The sequence below is a fragment of the Blennius ocellaris genome, assembly GCF_963422515.1.
Source record: "Blennius ocellaris genome assembly, chromosome: 9".
NCBI lineage: Eukaryota > Metazoa > Chordata > Actinopteri > Blenniiformes > Blenniidae > Blennius > Blennius ocellaris.
This window is the reverse complement of record NC_137658.1, coordinates 5975233-5994325: the sequence shown is the minus strand read 5'-3', so window position 1 is coordinate 5994325 and position 19093 is coordinate 5975233. Positions and strand designations below refer to the sequence as shown.

Sequence of the window (19093 nt, the reverse complement as noted above, 5' to 3'; positions counted from 1 at the left end):
CCTCAACTCTGCTGGAGGCAGGCGGCTCCAGGCTTCATTAAGCCGGCACGTCGGAATCCCACCGCTGGCAATCAAGCTGAATTATGGATAATGTAGGTGCCAGGTTTTTGACAAGAAAGACAAATGCGCGGCGTGTAACAGACAATATCTGCAGCCGTCGCCGCATTGATTTCAGTTACGGAGGTGCAAATCCAAACGGCGGAGCACTCTTTTTTTTTTCAATTCATGGCCCCACACGCCGAGGTGACACTGAGCGAGAGCCCGAGAGCAGGAAGGCGACGGCGTGGCGCCGCTGCAGATGCTTCGACTGTACAGGTCAGCATTGGGTCTGACGTGGAGCACGGCTCTATGTTGATGCCTCTAGCATTCTTTGGACAGGCTGCAACCCCATGAGTCCTTCCAAAAAAAAAAAACCTCCCCCAATCATATCTGCAGTAAAAAAAGAAAAAAAAAAGAAAAAGAGTGATGAGTGCAGAGTGTCTGACCGCCTGGCTGCCCCTCGCCCTCCTCTGCTATTCTCACTGTTCCCCACGTCTGATTCCCTGCCTCCCTCTGCCTCTCTTACCGCTGCGAAAGTGAGCCGGTGTGCACAGTGACCTTCAACCACACCCACAGGAGGGGGGGAGAAAAAAAAGACTGTAAAAACAAGAGGTGGAGGAAGGCTGGGGGAGCGAGGTGACGGCAAGGCCTGTGCGGAGAGGGGAAGACACTCACACCAGAACCCAAGCTGGAGGAAGAGAAGCGAAATGGAAAATATGGCCAGCAGAGCGCAGAGCTGAATCGGACAAGAAATATGGCTCTCCAGCCCCTTTACCAGTCTGATTAAACCTCTCAGTCTACAACCAAGCTTGCCCACTGAGAGCCCCAGACACTTGCAGGGGGGGGATGAGGGACGAGAGCCTCTGTTTAAGGTGCAGGGTATGAACACAGACACACTTGAAGGAGCAGAACCTTGAGGGCAAGGTGATGCTGTGGAACAAAAAAAAAAAAAAAAAAGGGAAAAAAAATCATCAAACTTCATGTGCTTCACCACCAGAGAATGAATGTATGTTCAAAGAAACTGTTTCCACAAGATTGGTTTTCCCACCAAGATCCTCCGAGTACAAATTCCCAATCCGGCCGCCTGACGAGGCGCCGAGTCGGCGGTAATGAGAGGATGTACAACAGAGGGCTGCTTTTCTTGTGTGACTAAGACAGTAGACAGAAGGAGGACTAATTAAAGTTGTAACATCTGCCTTCTGAGCTCCTAAATGTGTCTACGGGCTTGCAAGCATCTCTCGCTCCACCCCCCCCCCCCACCCATTTTGCTCCAGTTCCAAGCCGAGGAGGGGAAATAAGGTTTTTCTCGCCTGCCTCCCAACAAATGCAAACTAATCTTCTGCAAGTGGCACCATCATTATCTGTCCGACCAGCGCAGTGGAAGAACACCGGCTCTCCAAAATATTCTGAGCATCTTCCTCTTCCCAGCTTAACTTCCACAGCTGATGGTGGGTGGGGTGAGGAGGGGAGGGGGGGGGGATGAGGGGGAGGAGAAACTGAGGAGGGTGGGAGGTCTGAAGCCTGAGCACGTAACCTGCTTACAAATTACCACCACATCCAAACTCGGGGAGCGTGAGTGAGTTGCTCCTCGTCCTCTCCCTCGCCTGCAACCGTCCCTCCCGGATCGGGCTGCGGCGCTTTTGCTGCACTTCGACCATTTAGCGCGTCGCGCGCCGCTTCTGACGGACTTCCACCGGAGCCCCGGAGGACCGGAGCACCGGAGCGGAGCTGCAGCGGCGGGAGGAGCTGCATCCCTGCACCGGCAACAGCAGGGTCCCCGGTATCCACCCCCCACCCCCCCGGTACCCACCCCCCCTCCCCCGGTAACCGGCTCTGCGGGAGGCGACAGATTCTCATCCAGATCGCGCCTTTGCAACAAGCACGGATCCGACGGAGGGACGGAGATATCTGCCATGCCAGATCTGCACGGAGGACGAAACCCTGATAAGTATGAACCGCTTTTTTTCTTTTTTTTTTTATTATTCTTCTTATTATTTTATTTAGAAAAAGCTTATACAAAGTGTCGATGAGCCAGCCCGCCTGGCTGCCTGGAACACAAACAGGACTTTTATCGGCTCATCAGCGACAATTAAAAAAAAAAAAAAAAAAGAGAGACTTTATTGGTCACCGACGGAGCTGCCGCCGCTTTGGGGTCGGGGGGGAAACACATCGCCGGCTGTAAATCACAAGACCCGAGTGGAATGGTTTGGCGTGACTTAAAAAGCCTCACTTTACTACGGCAGCAGGATAAATCCACGATACCTGCAGTTTTAATAGGGCAGTTATGAAACAGGTGTTGCAGAGACGCGACTGTTAAAAACTGGACGATTGACGACGGACCCGTGTGGATTATGAAGACGTGCGAAAAGAGAAGAAGGAAATCCACATGTGATGAAATGTGTTAAATGGACGACTACAATAACAACAACAACAACAAGAAGCCTGCAGGGCAACTCTGAGGCTGTAAACCGACAAATCAACAGATGTTTTCAGTCCTGTGGCTTCGGGGTCTGGAGAGAGGATTTTCTCAGCATTATCAGAGATTGCACACCCAACAGCCCATTAATTAATGACTTCTCATCTGAAGGGCTCAGATGTTGTCCTGATGCCCTTGGTGCTCCTGTTCCACCTGTGATAACTTGTGAAGGATTATTTTGATTTTTGATTTTTGATTTGTCTCTGATGCAATTCGCAGCCCTGCCAGGTGTGTTTATGGAGATAAACTCGAGGGCTTTGATAAATTAATCTGGGAGCTACATGGATTTCTGTCCACCTGGGAATCACCCGATATTAATAGAAAACAAATGCAAGTGGCAGCTCCACCCCTTTGCTTTATCTCTGTCCGTGTGATGACAGGATTAAGGTGCTGTTGCAGAGCGATTACTTTGACACTGGTGCAAATGTGCACCTACCTGGAGAAAGGCAGCTGAGGGGTAAATTTGTGGGAGGGAAAAAAAATAAAAATTAAATAAATATCTATTCCAGCACTAAATAGAAGATACACGAATCTTTCACCAGCATGCTATTATAAGCCATTACTCATGCTTACGGCGGAATAGGTTTCTTCACCTCGTCGACAGCCTGTGTCGCGTTGCAGACAGCAAAATGATGAATCTGGTCATTATTGATGAGCTGAGTGGACACACGGGCTGTCACCACACAGCCTCACTCACAACAGAATAAATTACACGCAGCATTGACAGGGTATCAAAACACAAACGCAGCCCGACGGGGAGGTTTCCAGGCTGAAATTTCAGGTGCAGGTAGAATAACTTAAGAGCCATGACCCTGAGACAACCAGCTGTGGCTGTAAACTTCTCCACCCACCCCCCACCACCACCACCACCACCCCTCCCACACACTCCTTCCCTCCAGGCCGCAAAAGACAGAATTTGAATTCCAATATCCTTCCAATCTGCGGCTTGGTGAAAATTCGCTCAGTTTAGAGGGAACGATAATCAAGTTGCTGTGTGCAGTGAGACAAAGGGCTTCATAGGCAATCAGATATTATGAGCGCTGGCATGATCCACGCCTGTCCTCCCACCATGCCTCCGAGCGGATTAATCAGCCCGGATCGTTCTTTCCCTCATCTCTGGGATTCATCTGTTTCAGAACAGGCCGCGAATGTCTGTGATTTTTCAATTCTCCCGGTGATGAACACACACGAATTCGCCCAGGCCGAGCTGGCTCTTAAAATGCATGTCTCCATATACTCTAAAGTGGGAGTAAGTCACTTTCTATCTGCATTTCAGTCTTTTCTTCTTCATCACCCCCCCCCCCCCCCCCGAGCTTATTTATGAACTATTACCATCATGCAGTAACACTTTATTAGGCATGTAGACAGCCAAAAGGCCTATTAATCTTTCACTTGCAGTCTTATTCTCATTCTCCTCCTCCACACACACTGTCTTGAACCCCCTTCTTCACCCAGTGGAGTTCTTCATCCCTCTTCAATGATTCAGACAGCGCCGAGGAGACGGCAGAGCTCCTGTTAGTCTTAGAGTGAGGGAAGTGATGTGTCTTCCATCGGCAAAATATCAATACGAATTTCTCACTGGCAGACTTTCCTCACGGGCCGCAATCACGCCGACGGTCTCCCGCTCGATCACGCTCAACTGTTGCTGTTAGGACACATCTGAGCGCTTAATGATTTTATATTATAATGCCATTGATCTCGTCGAGGGGTTGACACCCCCCCCTGAGTGCTGCCGAGCAGATAACAGACAGTCCACTGGTCCGAGCGCCGCTTTTCAGCTAAATACAATAAACAGACACTGGTTCGATTGTGCTGTAAAAGTCCATGATTATTTGTCATGCCGAGATCAATACTGATGTTTATACTATCTGCGGCTGAAGCATGAGCTGCAACATATCATATTCCGTTGTATTAGCATTCCCTGTGCGCGGTCGCGCGGCGTACACACAAAGACACGAGTCGAACAGATCTCTAAACAAATAGCAAGTTATCAATATTCATCTGGAATGAGGTGGGAATTTGGGATGATTAAAGGCTGCAGCACAGTGTGAGAATAAACATGCCAGACTATAGAGGGAAAGAAAAGGCTTTGACAGGGCACCTAGCTGTGCCTGAGCGCAATTAATTAATAATGAATGAGCCGAGTAGGAAAAAAAGAAGGGGGGGGGACAATAAACAGAGAAAGTAAGTGCAGATAACTTGGGGGGAAAAAATAAATAAATCTCTGAATCAAAAAGAAACAATGTTAGGACCTTTATGAAAAAAGAAGGCTATTTAATTCAAAGAGCTGCAGAGTAAAAAAAAAAACAAAAAAAAAAACAATTTAATAGGCTTCCCAGCTTGAGCAGCCAGGGTAGATGTAGCTCTGGCCAAAGATGAAGGGCGCTCGGTGCTTACTCTGCAGCTAATGTCTCTAACCATAGCAACAAGCATCAAACTCTTTTACATGTGCTTTTGAATTAGCGTTGGTTTTTAAAAAAAAAAAAAAAAGGAAAAAAAGTTTTTTTACCCCGCGAATTTGTCAGCATTACCGGAGACAGATGGCGCGGCGCAGAGCGATGTGAGCGGAGTTTGAATTCTGTGTTGTGTGTCTTTCAGGAATGGTGCCCACGCCCCAGGTGTGCGTATCAACCCTTGTCACGGTGAGCACGATGGCCGTGGTGGACCTCTACCTGCTGGAGCAGAGCATGCTGGGAGCCCGCGGCCTTTCGGGGCCCAGCGTGTGGCAGTACGCGGCGGTGCTGCTCGGTGATGCGGGCTTCCTGCTCGCGCTGCGCTTCGTCTCGGCCGGCGTGGTGTCGGAGGCGCGGTCGCCGCGCCGCGGCTTCGCCAACGCCCTCTGGTTCCTGTTCCTGTCGCTGCTGCAGCTCAAGCTCTTCTTCGTCTGCCACAACTACCGGCAGGAGCGCCGGCCCCCGGACCCGCTGGCCAGGAAGACCCTGACGCTGCTGCTGTCCATCTGCCTCCCCTCGCTGTTCCTCATCCTGACGGGGGCCGACAACATGACCCCGCAGCGCCGGAAGCAGGAGGTGCGGGGTCGGCTGCTTTGGGTCGTGGTCGACCTGCTGGACGTGTTGGACCTGCAGGCGGGGCTGTGGGAGTCCCAGGGGGGGTCCACGCCGGGGGCCGCGGGAGCCGCGGGGGCGGCCGAGCAGAAGCTGCCCATCTGGGCGGAGGGCCTGGTTTTCTTTTACTGCTACGCCCTCCTGCTGCTGCTGCCGTGCGTGGCCCTCACGGAGCTGGGGGCCACGGGGCTGCCGGGACAGAGGGGACCGCGCAAGGAGGCGTTGTACCCCTGGCTTAGCTTAGTCACTATCAATATTTTCACGCTGGCCCTGAGGGGCACGGGCATGCTGTGGTACAGGGACTCCCGCGTGTCCACGGTGTTCCTGGGGAAGAACCTGCTGGCGTTGGCGGTGAAGCTGAGCTCCGCCTGGGAAAGACACAAGCAGGAGCGCGGTGCTGCAGGAGCCGGAGCCGCAGCAGGAACGGAGCCAGGAGAGTCGACCCTGCCAAGCCAGAGTGCAGAACCGGGAGAGGGTCAGGCTCCGGGGAAGGTGCCCTCTGCCCACTATCACACACTGACTCGCTCCCAAAGCCACACCCTCTCCCACGTCAGCCTGGAGCCCTCAGCGGCGCCGTTAGGACCCTCTTTTATCTCCCACGAACTCTAGAGAACCGCCCCAGGACACGCATGCATGCAAAAACAAAATGCACGCACACGCGTTCCAACTGGAGGCTCGGACCAGCGAAGCCAGTATCACCCCCCCCCCCCCCCCACCCATACGGATAACTTCAGTGCAACAGCGGAGGACGTGACGGAGCTGTGGAAATGCATTCGGCAAGCTTGGCTTTGCGCACATTCTGTTGTGCTCGCTTTATGATGTGTTGGTGTGATTTATGTGAGTGTACTGTTGAAGTCAACACTGTGAACACATCTGTCAGAGTGTCGGCAGTATCCCAGACGTGTATGCTTTGGTCTTACAGTGTTCATTGTTTCCTCGTCCGGGCTTTTCTGCCTTTCGCCTGCCACATTCTGTTCAATTCCGTCCTCGTCATTTCGGCTGCTATTGTTTTCTTTAAGTCGCAACTTCCAATTTTGATCTCTGGTGCTCTCTCAATATCCCACACTGCCCTATATATTCATACACCAGTAGGAGCGAGAGGCACAACTTTGACTTCAGATGTGTTTTTCTATAAACTAGATTAACTCTCTGCTGCCATTAGACTTTTAGATGGCAAATTACAAACCGTGACCTCCCAGCTGTTTTTTTTTTTCCTCAGTAAATTTAGAGGCAATGAATGGAGAAAAATTAGCACAGACATGATTCATTTATTCCCTCAGTGCCAGAGCTGCAATTCAAGATACATTAACCATGAAATCTCTCTACCATGTGTCAATATTTTAAGTTGAAACCAGTGACCCTTCAAATCAACCACGGATGACGTTCCCCTTTTTAGATTCATTTCGATGCCAGAGGAGAAAATTATACAGCTTTTCCACATGACAATGCAAAGGTTAGGGGGATAAAAATAAATACGTGGAGTCCCAGCGAGATGTTTTCCTTTCTGATATCTTGCTTTTGAATGAAATCATGACCTCAAAAGAAAAACTGCGGCGCACCCGGCTTGTGCACCTCGAGTGTCACAGTGGCACATTTTAATCCAATCCACTTCCAAACCACTTCCACTTGTCTGACACACAAGGTTAAAGAGAGGAATCAGTCAGGGGATTGTTTTCGGTTGGAGCGCAGACGTTCAGACTTGTCAGTTGTTCCTTTCCAGCCGTGGTTTTCAACTTCTTTTACGTGACTTAAATGCAGAAGTTTGAACATGAGAGGCCGAGCATTGTGTCACGTCCTTTCAGTGTACAATGTTAATCTCGTCCTGCGGAGATATTGTGTTTTTTTTATACCACAACAAAACGTGACTAATTCAAGACGCCGACCCTGAAAGACGCAGTTTTCATTGACGTCATCCCCTCTCCGACGCGGCTGGGCAATAAGCATCGTTATGTTCTTATATCACAATCTACAGTACAGGTAATTCTTTCCTTAGATGTTTACAAAGAGACTGAAAAACCACGTGTAAGTGATCCCTTTACAATTTCAAACTCCACATTTTTGTTATCATCTTGTACTTGTCTCAAAGTCTGTCAACAACAACAAAAAGTCCAGCAGCCTGCCTGACCCTCAAATCCAATTCTTTTTCACTTCAGGTGAAAAAAAAAAAGAAGTACTTTTTAATTCTATTTGAATAATGAAGTCTTTTAGCCACACTTATCAAGAGGCTGACCATCGGGGGAGGGGGGTGGGGGGTTACTGGGTCAGAGCAGCAGGTGTAGAGGACATACAGTACACTCAAGTGCCTTGTTTCCTCATGGAGCTACCAGCCTCTGCGACGTGGAGGGGGCGTGCGCGTTACGTGTACCATTTGGAACTTGGGACATGTGCCATGTGTATACTGTGAAGCTATTCCACAGCTGTTGTCGGCTACACCTCCAGGACAAGAGTGCAAAATAAAGTGTTTCATACTCGTCCAGCGTTGACAGTTCTTTGGCTTATATGTCAGCGTGTCGTTGGCAGACCGTCTCCCACACATGAGGGGGGGGAATACAGGAGGAGTCCGTCCAAATTATTCAAGGCCAAGGGGCCTTGGGGACAAATAACGACATCTTTTTTTCCTGTCTCCTCAAACCAGCACTGTATTAAAGTCAATCAGCCAACTCTCTGCAGTCGCATTGCATGTTTTTTTCTGTTTTGCTCAAGCTGCTGGTGATGCGAGTTGTAACTCAACATCTTCAAGGCAGAAAAGCACGCACTTTGTTTCATGGACCGGCACGCTGACGAAAGGCTGTCATTTATCACAATTATGCCAGCGGCCGCATCAGCTCAGATCCTCTCACGGTAATCCTTGAGCATGCCGCTGTGTTTGTCTGCTCTTAAAAGCTGGATAAAGGAAAACGGTCCTGCGATGCGACGGGGGGCGTCTACGTCAAGAGTTACTAGTAAGCGTGTGATATTTTTCAGAGTGAATGGGCTCTCTGCTCACGGTGGCAGTGAATGCACCCGTCGGCCTGTCTCCCGAGCTTTAATGGTCCTATTAATTGAAATTGAGGCGATTTGTCAAATTGCAAGTGGTTATTCTGGCTGCTTTATGCCTGATTTACCGGCTGTATGTACAGGACGTATTGAGACTAATGCCTCGTCTTCAACGGAGAAAGAAATTAATTTGAAAAGTTTCTGTCGGGGATTCCTCTCCGGTTTTGGGGAAACTTGAGGAGAAACCACAGAGGGATAAACCAGTGTAGTAGACGGCATCCAGCTCTCGCCTACCCTCCTCCTTTTCATCTCCGTCTTCTTTGCTCACTCTACATTTCAAACACATGAATTCTGGATGCGCTCCCTGTTGGGCAACTTCTCATATTTCTATTATACTAAAAGCAGCGACGGCACAGGCAGCAGCCTCTGCAAATGACTACCTGCTGGAATTTGTTACACCTGTTAAGCTCCAGATGCAACGCTCAGCATTTTCTCCCGCCGACTCCCGTAACCTCCTTATTTGCTTTCGTCTTCCGCTTTCCTCCACCACGATTCCCCATTGTTCTCCTCCACTCGCCTGTGCTAATTTCACTCTGGCCTGTAATTATTCTCCTGTACCTAAAGCTGTCGGTTTGCCTTTTTTTTTGTCTCCCGTCCCTCCTTTTATTCCTCTCGTTTGTTTAAATTTGCCCCCCCGGCCGACAGGCAGCCTACCTCTCTGCACTTCCACCCGTCAGAGGTGGTTAGTCGGAGACGGGGGAGAAAAAAAAAAGTGAGGCGAGGTGGCTGAGATTAAAGGGCCGGGGCCACTGCCTGAAGCGGAGTGGCTGCCGGCTGCCATTTGTTTTACCGTGAGCCTGACGGGAGCACACGGGAGGCGAGAGGCAAACACACACGATACGTTGCCCCGACGACGACGTCCCAAACAGGAGGCACCTTCCCATAAACATATGGCTGTGTTGTGCTTGGGCAAGCACTTGGTTACAACCCCCCCCCCCCCACCCCCGACGTGGCGACAGCTACAGTATACCTACCAGCTCGCACCCACCTAGTCTGGCAGAAAGTCACATTCAACAGACAGACGTCTGAATCATTCATCATAGCAGATGCCATCAGCACGGTCGCTTCCGTAGGGAACTTCAAAGTGTCATCCAAGAGAACGAAATGATGCAAAAGACTCAGAAACTCTTATGATATGCGATGCAATAGTGGAGACAAAACGCATGCTAAATCATTTCCCCCGAGGGCCGTGGCGACATCCACCTGGTCCTCGGAAACATGGTAAATCGAAACAAGATGAGGTAAACCCCTGAAAACTGTGGACAGCTTCGACTTGGGAAGAAAGTCTTTTCCATTTAGAAGATAGAAAAGAAGTGGTGGCGTTTGGCTGATCACTGGCGTAGATAGAAATACTTTAAAGTGTGGGGATGAATAGTAAGTAAGTAAGTTAATATGAGGCATTACTGCATCTGAATTAATAACGCATCATGTTTGAGCAATTAGCACTGTTGCAGCTGGTAAAAATAATAATAATGATAAGTTTAATTTGGAGGTGCCTTTCAGGTCAGCCAAGGTCAACTTACATAGAATAAGTAAAAATGACACTTTAACTGCCAAATGAATTCAACTTGATCGGGAGAAGTCTGAATTTATTCACAGACAAAAATAAGATGGCTGAATCTGCAAAAAGGCTTTTTGATAAAGAAAACTACACTCTGAGATGGAGTGCAGAACAAGTTTTATAAAAATTGGAACTTTGAGAAAAAGTACAAGCCCCCCCGTTGCCTTAAACTTCAGCAGAGTACTTGAGAATATATTCCTGTACTTAACCACAACACCTGAAATATGTTTTGGACTCTTGGTCTTGACAAAAGTGCAATTTAAAAATGTCGCCGGGGGTTCGGAGAGTAAGTGAGTGGCTATTAGTATTTTCCAACACTGCATCATCCAAATTTAAATAAAGAAGCCTGCAGGAGACTGTGGCGCTATATTCTAGCCTTAAACAAGTGATGATTGTCTTAAATGTTTGCACTTATGTTGGAAGACAAAACTGTGCAATCATAGCTGGAGACGCTAAAAAGAACATTTCAGACGTTAAATCAAGTGTGGCACTCAGGAAAAAAAATGCAAGTCTCGAAGTGGGGGCGGGAAAACAAAAACCATTTCCATATAAAATATCTTCAGCGGTGTCTTGCACACAATACTTAACATGCCTCTCACTCAAACCGAGTATTTTGACTGGAGGAACAAGTTTCCAAAAGGTGAAAAGGGGCCATTTACGCAGCTCCAGGCAGTAAAGACCACAGTGTACTCGTTGAGGTCGGTAAAGCCTCTTGTCATACATTTCCCAAAAAGTGATGGCGCACTACATTTATGGGGCGTGAAATCAAAATGCAAAGCCCCAAAATGCTTTTTTTTTTTTTTGTTGAAGGGTCAAAATGTTACTTTTACGGCTAAAGTTACACTGATGATTGATTTCATAGTTAAGGCTGGGCTGCCCTACATAGATAGAAAAGCTCCGCAGAGATACTGTTTCAAGCGGAACTCCATTCTTGTCCAGACGTTGATAACTGTAAAGTGTGCAGCCATGTTTATGATTAGATTACGGTGTGGTTTAACGCTCAGCAAGCGGTAGTTACAGCTGAGTTTAGAGTAAATCGGCAGAAAATGCATGTAAATCAATGCATTTTCCCCATAAGGCATCTAAAAAAAACAACAAAAAAAACCCCAGTGTGCGTTTTGAGATTTTAAAAAAACCAAAAAAAAAACCCACATTCTCCAGAATGATCAAATTGGAAGCGGAGCGCCGCTGGGAGAGGAAACCGCATCTGTGAGGAGGAACAAGCACAAACACTACAGTCTCCCATTGATGTCGACGCTTCAGCACTCGTGTCACCGTGGCAGAGTTTACGGACTGTGAGGGGTGGAAGAAATGTTTAATAATTCACGACTGGCATTGTTTTAGGTTTTATGAACCCGGTTGGTTGGCTCGCCGTGCGAACGAGGAGCCGTGATTTAGTTTGACGGAGCTTTGAGCTGTACTCGGTCTCATCTTGTGCCAGGTGAGGTTTAAAAAAAAAAAAAAAAGCCAAGAGGGTTCATTTTCAATTAACCTTTGAAGAGCATAAATGGCTGCGGATGCGGCAAACAGGAGGGAAAAAGGCTCGGTGACCTTTTGGAGTTGCAGTGTTGAGTGACAGTCGGAGTGAGTTTTGAAATTTCACTTCGTCTCAGAGGGAATTCGGTGGGGGGGTCGGAGAGAGAGGGGGGGGAAGAATTAGCTGCGCTTTAAATGCGGATGAGTAAAAATAAATAAAAAAATAAAAAAATCTTGAAATCAATTATACATCTAACTGGCAAACAGTGCACAGACGGTAAAATTGGGTTATTACAGTCTCTTCACTTGGCAGCGCTTTAATTCTTGGCTTCTGCATTTTTGGAGCGGGAAGAAAAGACGCTGAAATGGGACGAGATTAAAGCAGAGATGCGTCGCTTTATTGTCGGACAAAACTGTCCTGAGTGGATTTCAGTGGGCGGAATCACATCTGCGTGCACAATTTTTCACTCGGTACTGGAAAGACTCTCCAAAGTCACCTTTTTTCCATTGGAGGCAGAAAACAGAAATAAACATAAACAAGACTCATTAAACGAACTTACGATTCTATACCGGGGGTGGGAAACCCCGCAGCGCTGGAGTCACGCGCGCCTCTGCGGCGGCTCCCTGCAGCTTTCGCAAAAATACATGTAAATATTTCTGATTTTGTTTTGCACAGGAAACAATCTTTAAAAGAGGCTCTCGGCTTGCAGTTCAAGGTGACAAATGTGACGCTTGAAATATATATATATATATGTGTGTGTGTATTTCGTAAACAAAAGTATGCAACACATCCCGCAAACAGTTTTCCACTGTTTGTGGTAAAGGACTCGGTGAACTCACCATGGATAAATAAAGAAAAATAAAAGTATGTGAGGAATAAAGGCACCTGTATACCCGTATAATTGATGTGTGGAGAGAAAGCATGTAACAATGGCAATCGCTAAAAATAGTAATGGGGAAATTTTTTTTTAATAATAGTTCATCAGTTATATGAAAACGACAAAGTCGCTATATGTGGAGGGTTTTTGAATCGTCTTCGGTTATAAAGGTTAGATGTGTTTTGCAACTCTGCTGGTTGTAAAGGTTACAGAGCCCCAGATGATACAGACAACATTCCGTAATAATCATTACCTGCGAACGTGGACATGTACCGATCACCATAACGTTCTGAACGCCGGCAGTAAATTATACTGATTACATTTTCATTGTGGCCCCCGTTGGCGGGCGAGATGCATCAGGCGGCAGGTGGGCATCTTGTCCTCAAGAGAAAATGTGTCGGAGCTGCAACAGTGGTATAGTTTGAGCTCTTGATTCACAGCGAGTCTGATTTTCGGGGCCTTTCTATCCATCTATAAACCGACCGTGTCCCAAGGAAGGAAAAGCCATTAACTGGTGACAGGCTCACGGGCTGCCGGAGCTCAGAGATGCAAGTTAAGAGGGAATGCTTGCTCACCCCCCCGGGGGGGAAATCCAGCAGACAAGTTACTGTTGATCAAACTGTGTGTGAGAACACACAAGAGCATCACTGTTTGTTGTTGAGGAGGCTGCAATGTGGCAGGTCAGGGTCTCCATTCCAACCCTGTCCACTGCCAAAAGTGCGAAATTGGGCAACATAAGCGTCGGAGCTGGACAGTGGAAGGTGGACGGACGACGTTATGACAGATGGTCATAATGTTAGGGTTTGTTTTTTGGTGTGTTCTGCTTATTTCAAGGTAGTTTTCAGTTGAGCTGTTGCTTTAAAAAAAAAAAAACCTCCTCTACAGGAACAGGACTTTTACATATAAATGAAAAGCCAATGAATCCAAGCCCCCGCCAGGTGAGTGCAAACAATGCTGATTAAGCCGATCACCACCAGGTAAATCACACTGTGCTTCAGAATTGTTTAATCACAAGGCTTTCGCCGCCCGCTGGCAACTTGAAAGAGGACAAAATAATTCAATCACACCGCTTCTGAGAGCGTTATTGGGACTGTACGGATCGTATTCCGACAGTGAAACGAGTCACTTTAGAGGGAACGCGACGCCTGAAACAATTTATTCACCATTTCAGAGCCACGGCAGCAGAGCACATTCTGCTAACTGCTCTCACAGGCAGAGAAGTGGACGGCCGGCCGACATTCATTCTGACCTTTTTGCTGCAAAACGCTCAGCCGTGTTCATCAGTCGCCACCGTCGGAATCTTCGGCGCCGTTAAAGGTAACCACGAATGGATTTTTAAGCACTTCATTCTTAACATTTCTTTCGCTTATCTGAAATTATTTCTCTGTCGGCCCACAAAGACAGTGAAGAGTTATCTTCTATATTCCACTTAGTGTTTTGGTACTTTTTCGTGAAAAAAAGAATTTGAGAAATATGAAAGCAGACTTGCAATGATGAAACCTCTTCATTGCTTTGATGTTTCAAATAAATGTACTCTGATTTCTAACACCGAGTGGTTAATCACCGAATTTTATGATGCGTGGGACGTGTTGCCTGCAAAGCTATCCCACTTCGCCCTAATACACATGATGCAGCGAGTGAAGGGGGAAAAAAACAACAAAAAAAACCACAAGGAGCAAAAGTCCATGTAGTCTATCACTGAAGAACCAGTAAACATTTCATGATCTTAATTATGTCTTTGTACCGAGTCTTCTTCTTCTTCTTCTTTTTTTATAAAATTTTGTGCTGTTTTACTGGGATCAAAACAACTGCAGCTTCTTAAGAATATCAGTTTTATTTGCAGTGACACTAAACAAGACTTAATCTTTAATGAGATCCAAAGTGTCCCGACACTATTTTGACAGAAATTCAATCAATATTTGGTCAGAAAATTATGCGATCTGTCATTTTAATGAGTTTTAAAAGGAGAATAAGTTCATGCAATGCCAGCACAATAGAAACGTCCAAAAATGTGGATTGAGTTTGAACATGATAACATTAGTGGCGCATCAACTACAGAACACGTGTTTCCTGTTTCAGCCGTGTTAAAAAAAAACCTCTATTTACATACACTCAGAAGCCAAAGGTAACATGTGTCTTCAAGGACGCAGCAACACGTGGACTGACTGATATAAAGACCAGAAGACTCTAAATACCATCATATTGTCACGAAACATCCCAACAATGACATTTGAAAACAGTCCATTGTTGTTGTTGTTCAGTGTTTTTCACTGTGAATCTTCTTCATGCACATACAGCCAGATTTATTAGTAAAAACATGACAATGTGTAATAAATTTAAAAAGAGGAACTATATTTGAAATGAGAAAAAAAAAAAAAAAACAACTCAAAGCTTTAATATTTGTACTTGTCTACACATATTTAATCCTCAATAGACTGTGGGCCAATAAACAGAAAAGCTTTAAATATGATGACAGCCTTTTATTTATTTATCTTTTTTTGTTTAACGAAAATGATGTGTGATGAAAAATATTTTATTAATCTGATGTCAAGTACAAAAAAAAAAAAAAGAAGATACTTTTACTTCCTTCTGTTGTCAAGTATATGCGTGCACTTTCTGAAATACACCGCAGGTAATTGAAAATGGACTCTTTGGAGATGTTTTTAAGGTTTTTAGGACTTGAAGCACTTCCCTTAAATACGACTGAGCGGCGGAGCGTCTGTGTCTCTGATGTGCCGTCGATGTTCCTCTCCTATAGAGAAGCATCCGACGGTTCTACTCATCTTTTCACGCACGCTTCACTTTCAACAAGCACCTCGTCTCCAGAGTCAGGTCCCCCTCTCATCTACTATACTTTCTATTTTTTTTCCCCCCCCTTTTATGTTCGTCATGCATGAAACTCACTGACGGCTATACAAAGAGATCACTCAACCAGTGTTGACGTTGAGAAGCCACATATGGACGTACGTGACGAAGACTGGTTTCCTCCTGAATGGAAGCTAAAATAACTGAATCATCAAACCAGTTAAAAATTATGAGTTCCCTCAGGAGTAAATAATCTGCATGGATTTGTTAAAACTGGGGCCATAAATGTTCAAAGATTGATCTTTCCAAGTGCAGACGCTGGATAAAAGAAAGCATCAGCCCATTTGTATTTTACCGTTTCGTAACACGGTAAGGAAAAGAGCCGGATCGGGAAGACGCTGGAGAACTTTGGACAGAAGTATTCATAATAAAACTAAAAACTTTCAGTTTCATAATTGAACGGTCGATTAGGGAGAAAGACCTGGCAACTGCAATTGGAGCCGACGTGCCAAATGAGATGATTAAAGCACTTATGTCCGAATTTGCAGGTTTCATCCATCTACCCAGCGCTTTATTTAACTCGGGGATGAGCTGAAATCTTTCACCTGCACGGAAACGACCAGGAAGCTGCAGAAAACCAGCGCACGCAAGGAAAACTCGCCAACTGCTCACAGAAAAGTCCCGCATTTGGAATCGAACTACGGCCTTCTCCCTTCTCAGAGAACAGTTTATTTGCAATAACAACAAAAGGAGTAATTAAAAATGTTTGGTTGGATTTTTTTCCCCTCTTCATTTTAATAACCTTTTTTTTTTTTTCCACAAGAGTTTAGGTAATTAAGAAAATAATTAGACCTGAATCAATAAGAGGCACATCTCTGCGGGATGGATGCAGCCTTAAAAAGGTGAGACGGACACAAAGTAGATACGTGCAGAGAAACGCATTTAAAAAAGGAGACAAACCAGTTGATGAGGTTTTCAGCAATTAACCGATTTTGTATTCCTCGGCTGGCAACAATGTCTCTAAAAAGTACTGATAAAGTGATTGCTAGGTGAGAGAAATATGAAATCGTTGCAATATTTGACTAATTATGTTGTTGATAAAAAGTGTGGCGCCTGTCCTCTGCTCGTTGTACTCAGTTTTTCCCCCCCGACTGTCCGAGCGTCGTCATTAAGTCCCGGAGATGGATTATCTGCGAGAATTGATTGGCTTTCCAAGTGTACAACGGCGTCCCGGGCCGATGCGCAGTGTCCATTAAAGAGGCCAACAGGATCATTAGTATGTACCGAGCAACCCACACTGTTGCTTTCACTCAATCTTGCAAAAAGACAATCAAACTTTAATGGCTGAAAAAGGCCATTAAAAAGGCTGGAGCAGATTGCAGCCTTTATGGCGTAAAATAAAAGACAAATTTCACAAGAAAGCTTTAAAACAATGCACTTATGTGATCAGAAACAGCGGCGAGGTTAATTACCAAAGCATCAGCATTCAATAGCTGAGTTAGTGAGGAATGATTTTACTTAAGAGCGCAAAACGCTATAACTCAGCCGCTGCTTCTCCCGTCCCCTCACGCCACGGTGTTCATTGCTCATCGCTCGAGGACTGCCGAGTTATTTTATTATTGAAGCCGCCAATACATAAATTTCTCCACTTGGAATTGGCACTAGAGGTAATTTTTTTTTTTTTTTTTACAGTTGGAGTGGTGTATCCCCGAGCAATTATAAAAAAACAAGACTACCTTGTCTGTCTCTCTGGAGCAACTGAGGCAACAGGAAGTGTACAAGACAAAACACTTCACAAACAAGTTCAGTCCCACTTCATCAGCTCGCCTGTGCAGGACAAGTGCCGAAGGCGGAGGCGTGAGGGTCTCCACCAAATGGCTGCAGACTGAGGCAGTGTGTGTGTGTGTGGCATCCAAGCGGCACAATGCGGCGGTGCGACGAGAATAAAAAAAAAAATTAAAAATGGCAACATGAAAGAGGAGGAGATGGGAGCGGCAGCACCGTGATTTGGCGAAGTGAAAATGGGGGACGGATCGGCTTGTCCCCCCGGTTAATGACAACTGTTGTGCAGAAGATCAGCTGACCGAATGAAGCGCCGCTCCTGCAATTAAGTTAATGCTCGTGATTACTCGGAGCGAACAGATGGACCGGGAAGTGGATCGGAGAGCGGTTTTACCTGTCCCAGGATCGGCCCGAGCGGCGGTCCGGGGGCGGCCTGTCCCGACCTGACGATCGCCCGGATTACATTCCCAGTGTCGACTTTCTTCACGGCCTTGGCGGCTTTGGAGATCTTTGACATCCTTGTCGGTGTGGAAAGCCTTCAAATCTGCCTCCGAGTCAACTGAGAATCCATCCACTGAAAACACAGAGGGGGGAAAAAACAAACAAATTAGCCCTTTTTTGCGCATATGCAACTGCAACGGATCATTCCCACGCCGGGCTCATTAAAACATCATGCGCTCAAGTCGATACCGATACCCGCAGGCAAAAATCGGTGCCTTTCCATTCTGCGGCGGGCGAGTAATTAAAAAAAAAAAAAAAAAAAAAAAACCTTCGCCCTCCAATCGGCTCAGCAACAACCACTTTCCTGGAGGTGGATCAGCAGCCCGGGTGAGACGCTTACCACACTGAGGAGCCGGGGAACTTTGGGGATTTACACTTCTCTTGCAGACATCGCGGGATGCATGCCAAAACGCCTCCGTCGCCTCGCTTCAGCCTGGGAAGTGTCACAGGTAAACTACGTGTGCCGCAGCGGCGATGCCGCCGCCGCCGCCTCGGTGGAGGTCAAGAGTCAAGGGCAGAGAAGAGACGAGCGACAATATTGACACGCGAGGTGGGGAAGGATGAGAATACCTCCCGCACATATAAACACAAAGAGGGGGTCAGACTTTTCGCTCCACCTCGAAACGCATTTGCCAAAATTAGGAGTCAATTAGTGAAGTGGAGAGAAAAGCCTGAACTCCTGGCCTTTCTCCGGGGAGACAGAGGACATAAAAAGCAGGGTCTATAATCCTCTGCTGGAATAAAAGTGGTACTGACACAGCTGTAAAGCAGAAGGAAAAAAAAAAAAAAAAGATCAATGCCAGAGCCAAGGGACAAATGCAAGTTTTAAAGTTGAGGCCCGTGATTCAGGGGAACCCAGCATTCAATAAAAAATAAGTACTTGAGGGGGGAGAGAAGAGGTCCAGCAATGATTCATTGTAGGCAACAGAGGGTATCCAATTAGATCAACAGAAGAGACAGTAGCAGAAAGATATATGGGACCTCACGCTGCTTTAGAGCAACAAACAGGGGAGAAGCCGCTCCCAAAGAAAAGTTGTGATTCTATCTGGACTGCTGATTATCCAGCCGCCGTTAAAGTGCAGCCACCGTGAGGCAATATTTGTAAGGGCATTAAGGTGATTCGCATACTGCATGAAAGAGGCCTTAAATACATTCCATTTATCTGGGATTCTCTCAATAGCCGCCTTCGCCACGTAACTCTCACACGCCGCTGCTTTCCGGAGGTCACTTTCACACTGCGCACCTGACGGCGCTCAGCCCCCTGCATTGTAGGAAAAATTGCGTTGCCAGTCAGATCGCTTCTGGAGCCGTGGAGAGACGCCGACTCCAGTATGCGTTCAATGTGACGCGAGGAAAGCCTCTTCTGTTGTCAAACGACGACAGAGAGACTCAAGGAGCTGAGCTGACCAGATAAGCTAAATAACGAAAAAAAACTACAGCCAGAGGTTAAAAAAAAAAAAAAAAAAAAAAAGCT

At 46.6% G+C, this 19093-nt stretch overlaps 2 protein-coding genes across 2 annotated transcripts in view; one reads left to right on the top strand and one right to left on the bottom strand.

Moving 5' to 3' along the window:
• tmem265 (transmembrane protein 265) overlaps positions 1 to 6189 on the top strand; it is a gene marked incomplete at its 3' end in the record, with an annotated part of 222937 nt that extends 216748 nt beyond the window's left edge. Inside the window, exon 2 of the mRNA XM_080502034.1 lies at positions 5114 to 6189. Coding sequence (XP_080358160.1) covers positions 5116 to 6189 — 1074 coding nt within the window. The 5' untranslated portion in view covers positions 5114 to 5115. The remainder of the gene's footprint in view (positions 1 to 5113) is intronic.
• Positions 1 to 19093, bottom strand: part of mrpl11 (mitochondrial ribosomal protein L11) — a 56522-nt gene that overhangs the window by 14543 nt on the left and 22886 nt on the right. The window contains exon 2 of the mRNA XM_080502031.1: positions 17513 to 17692. Coding sequence (XP_080358157.1) covers positions 17513 to 17635 — 123 coding nt within the window. The 5' untranslated portion in view covers positions 17636 to 17692. The remainder of the gene's footprint in view (positions 1 to 17512; positions 17693 to 19093) is intronic.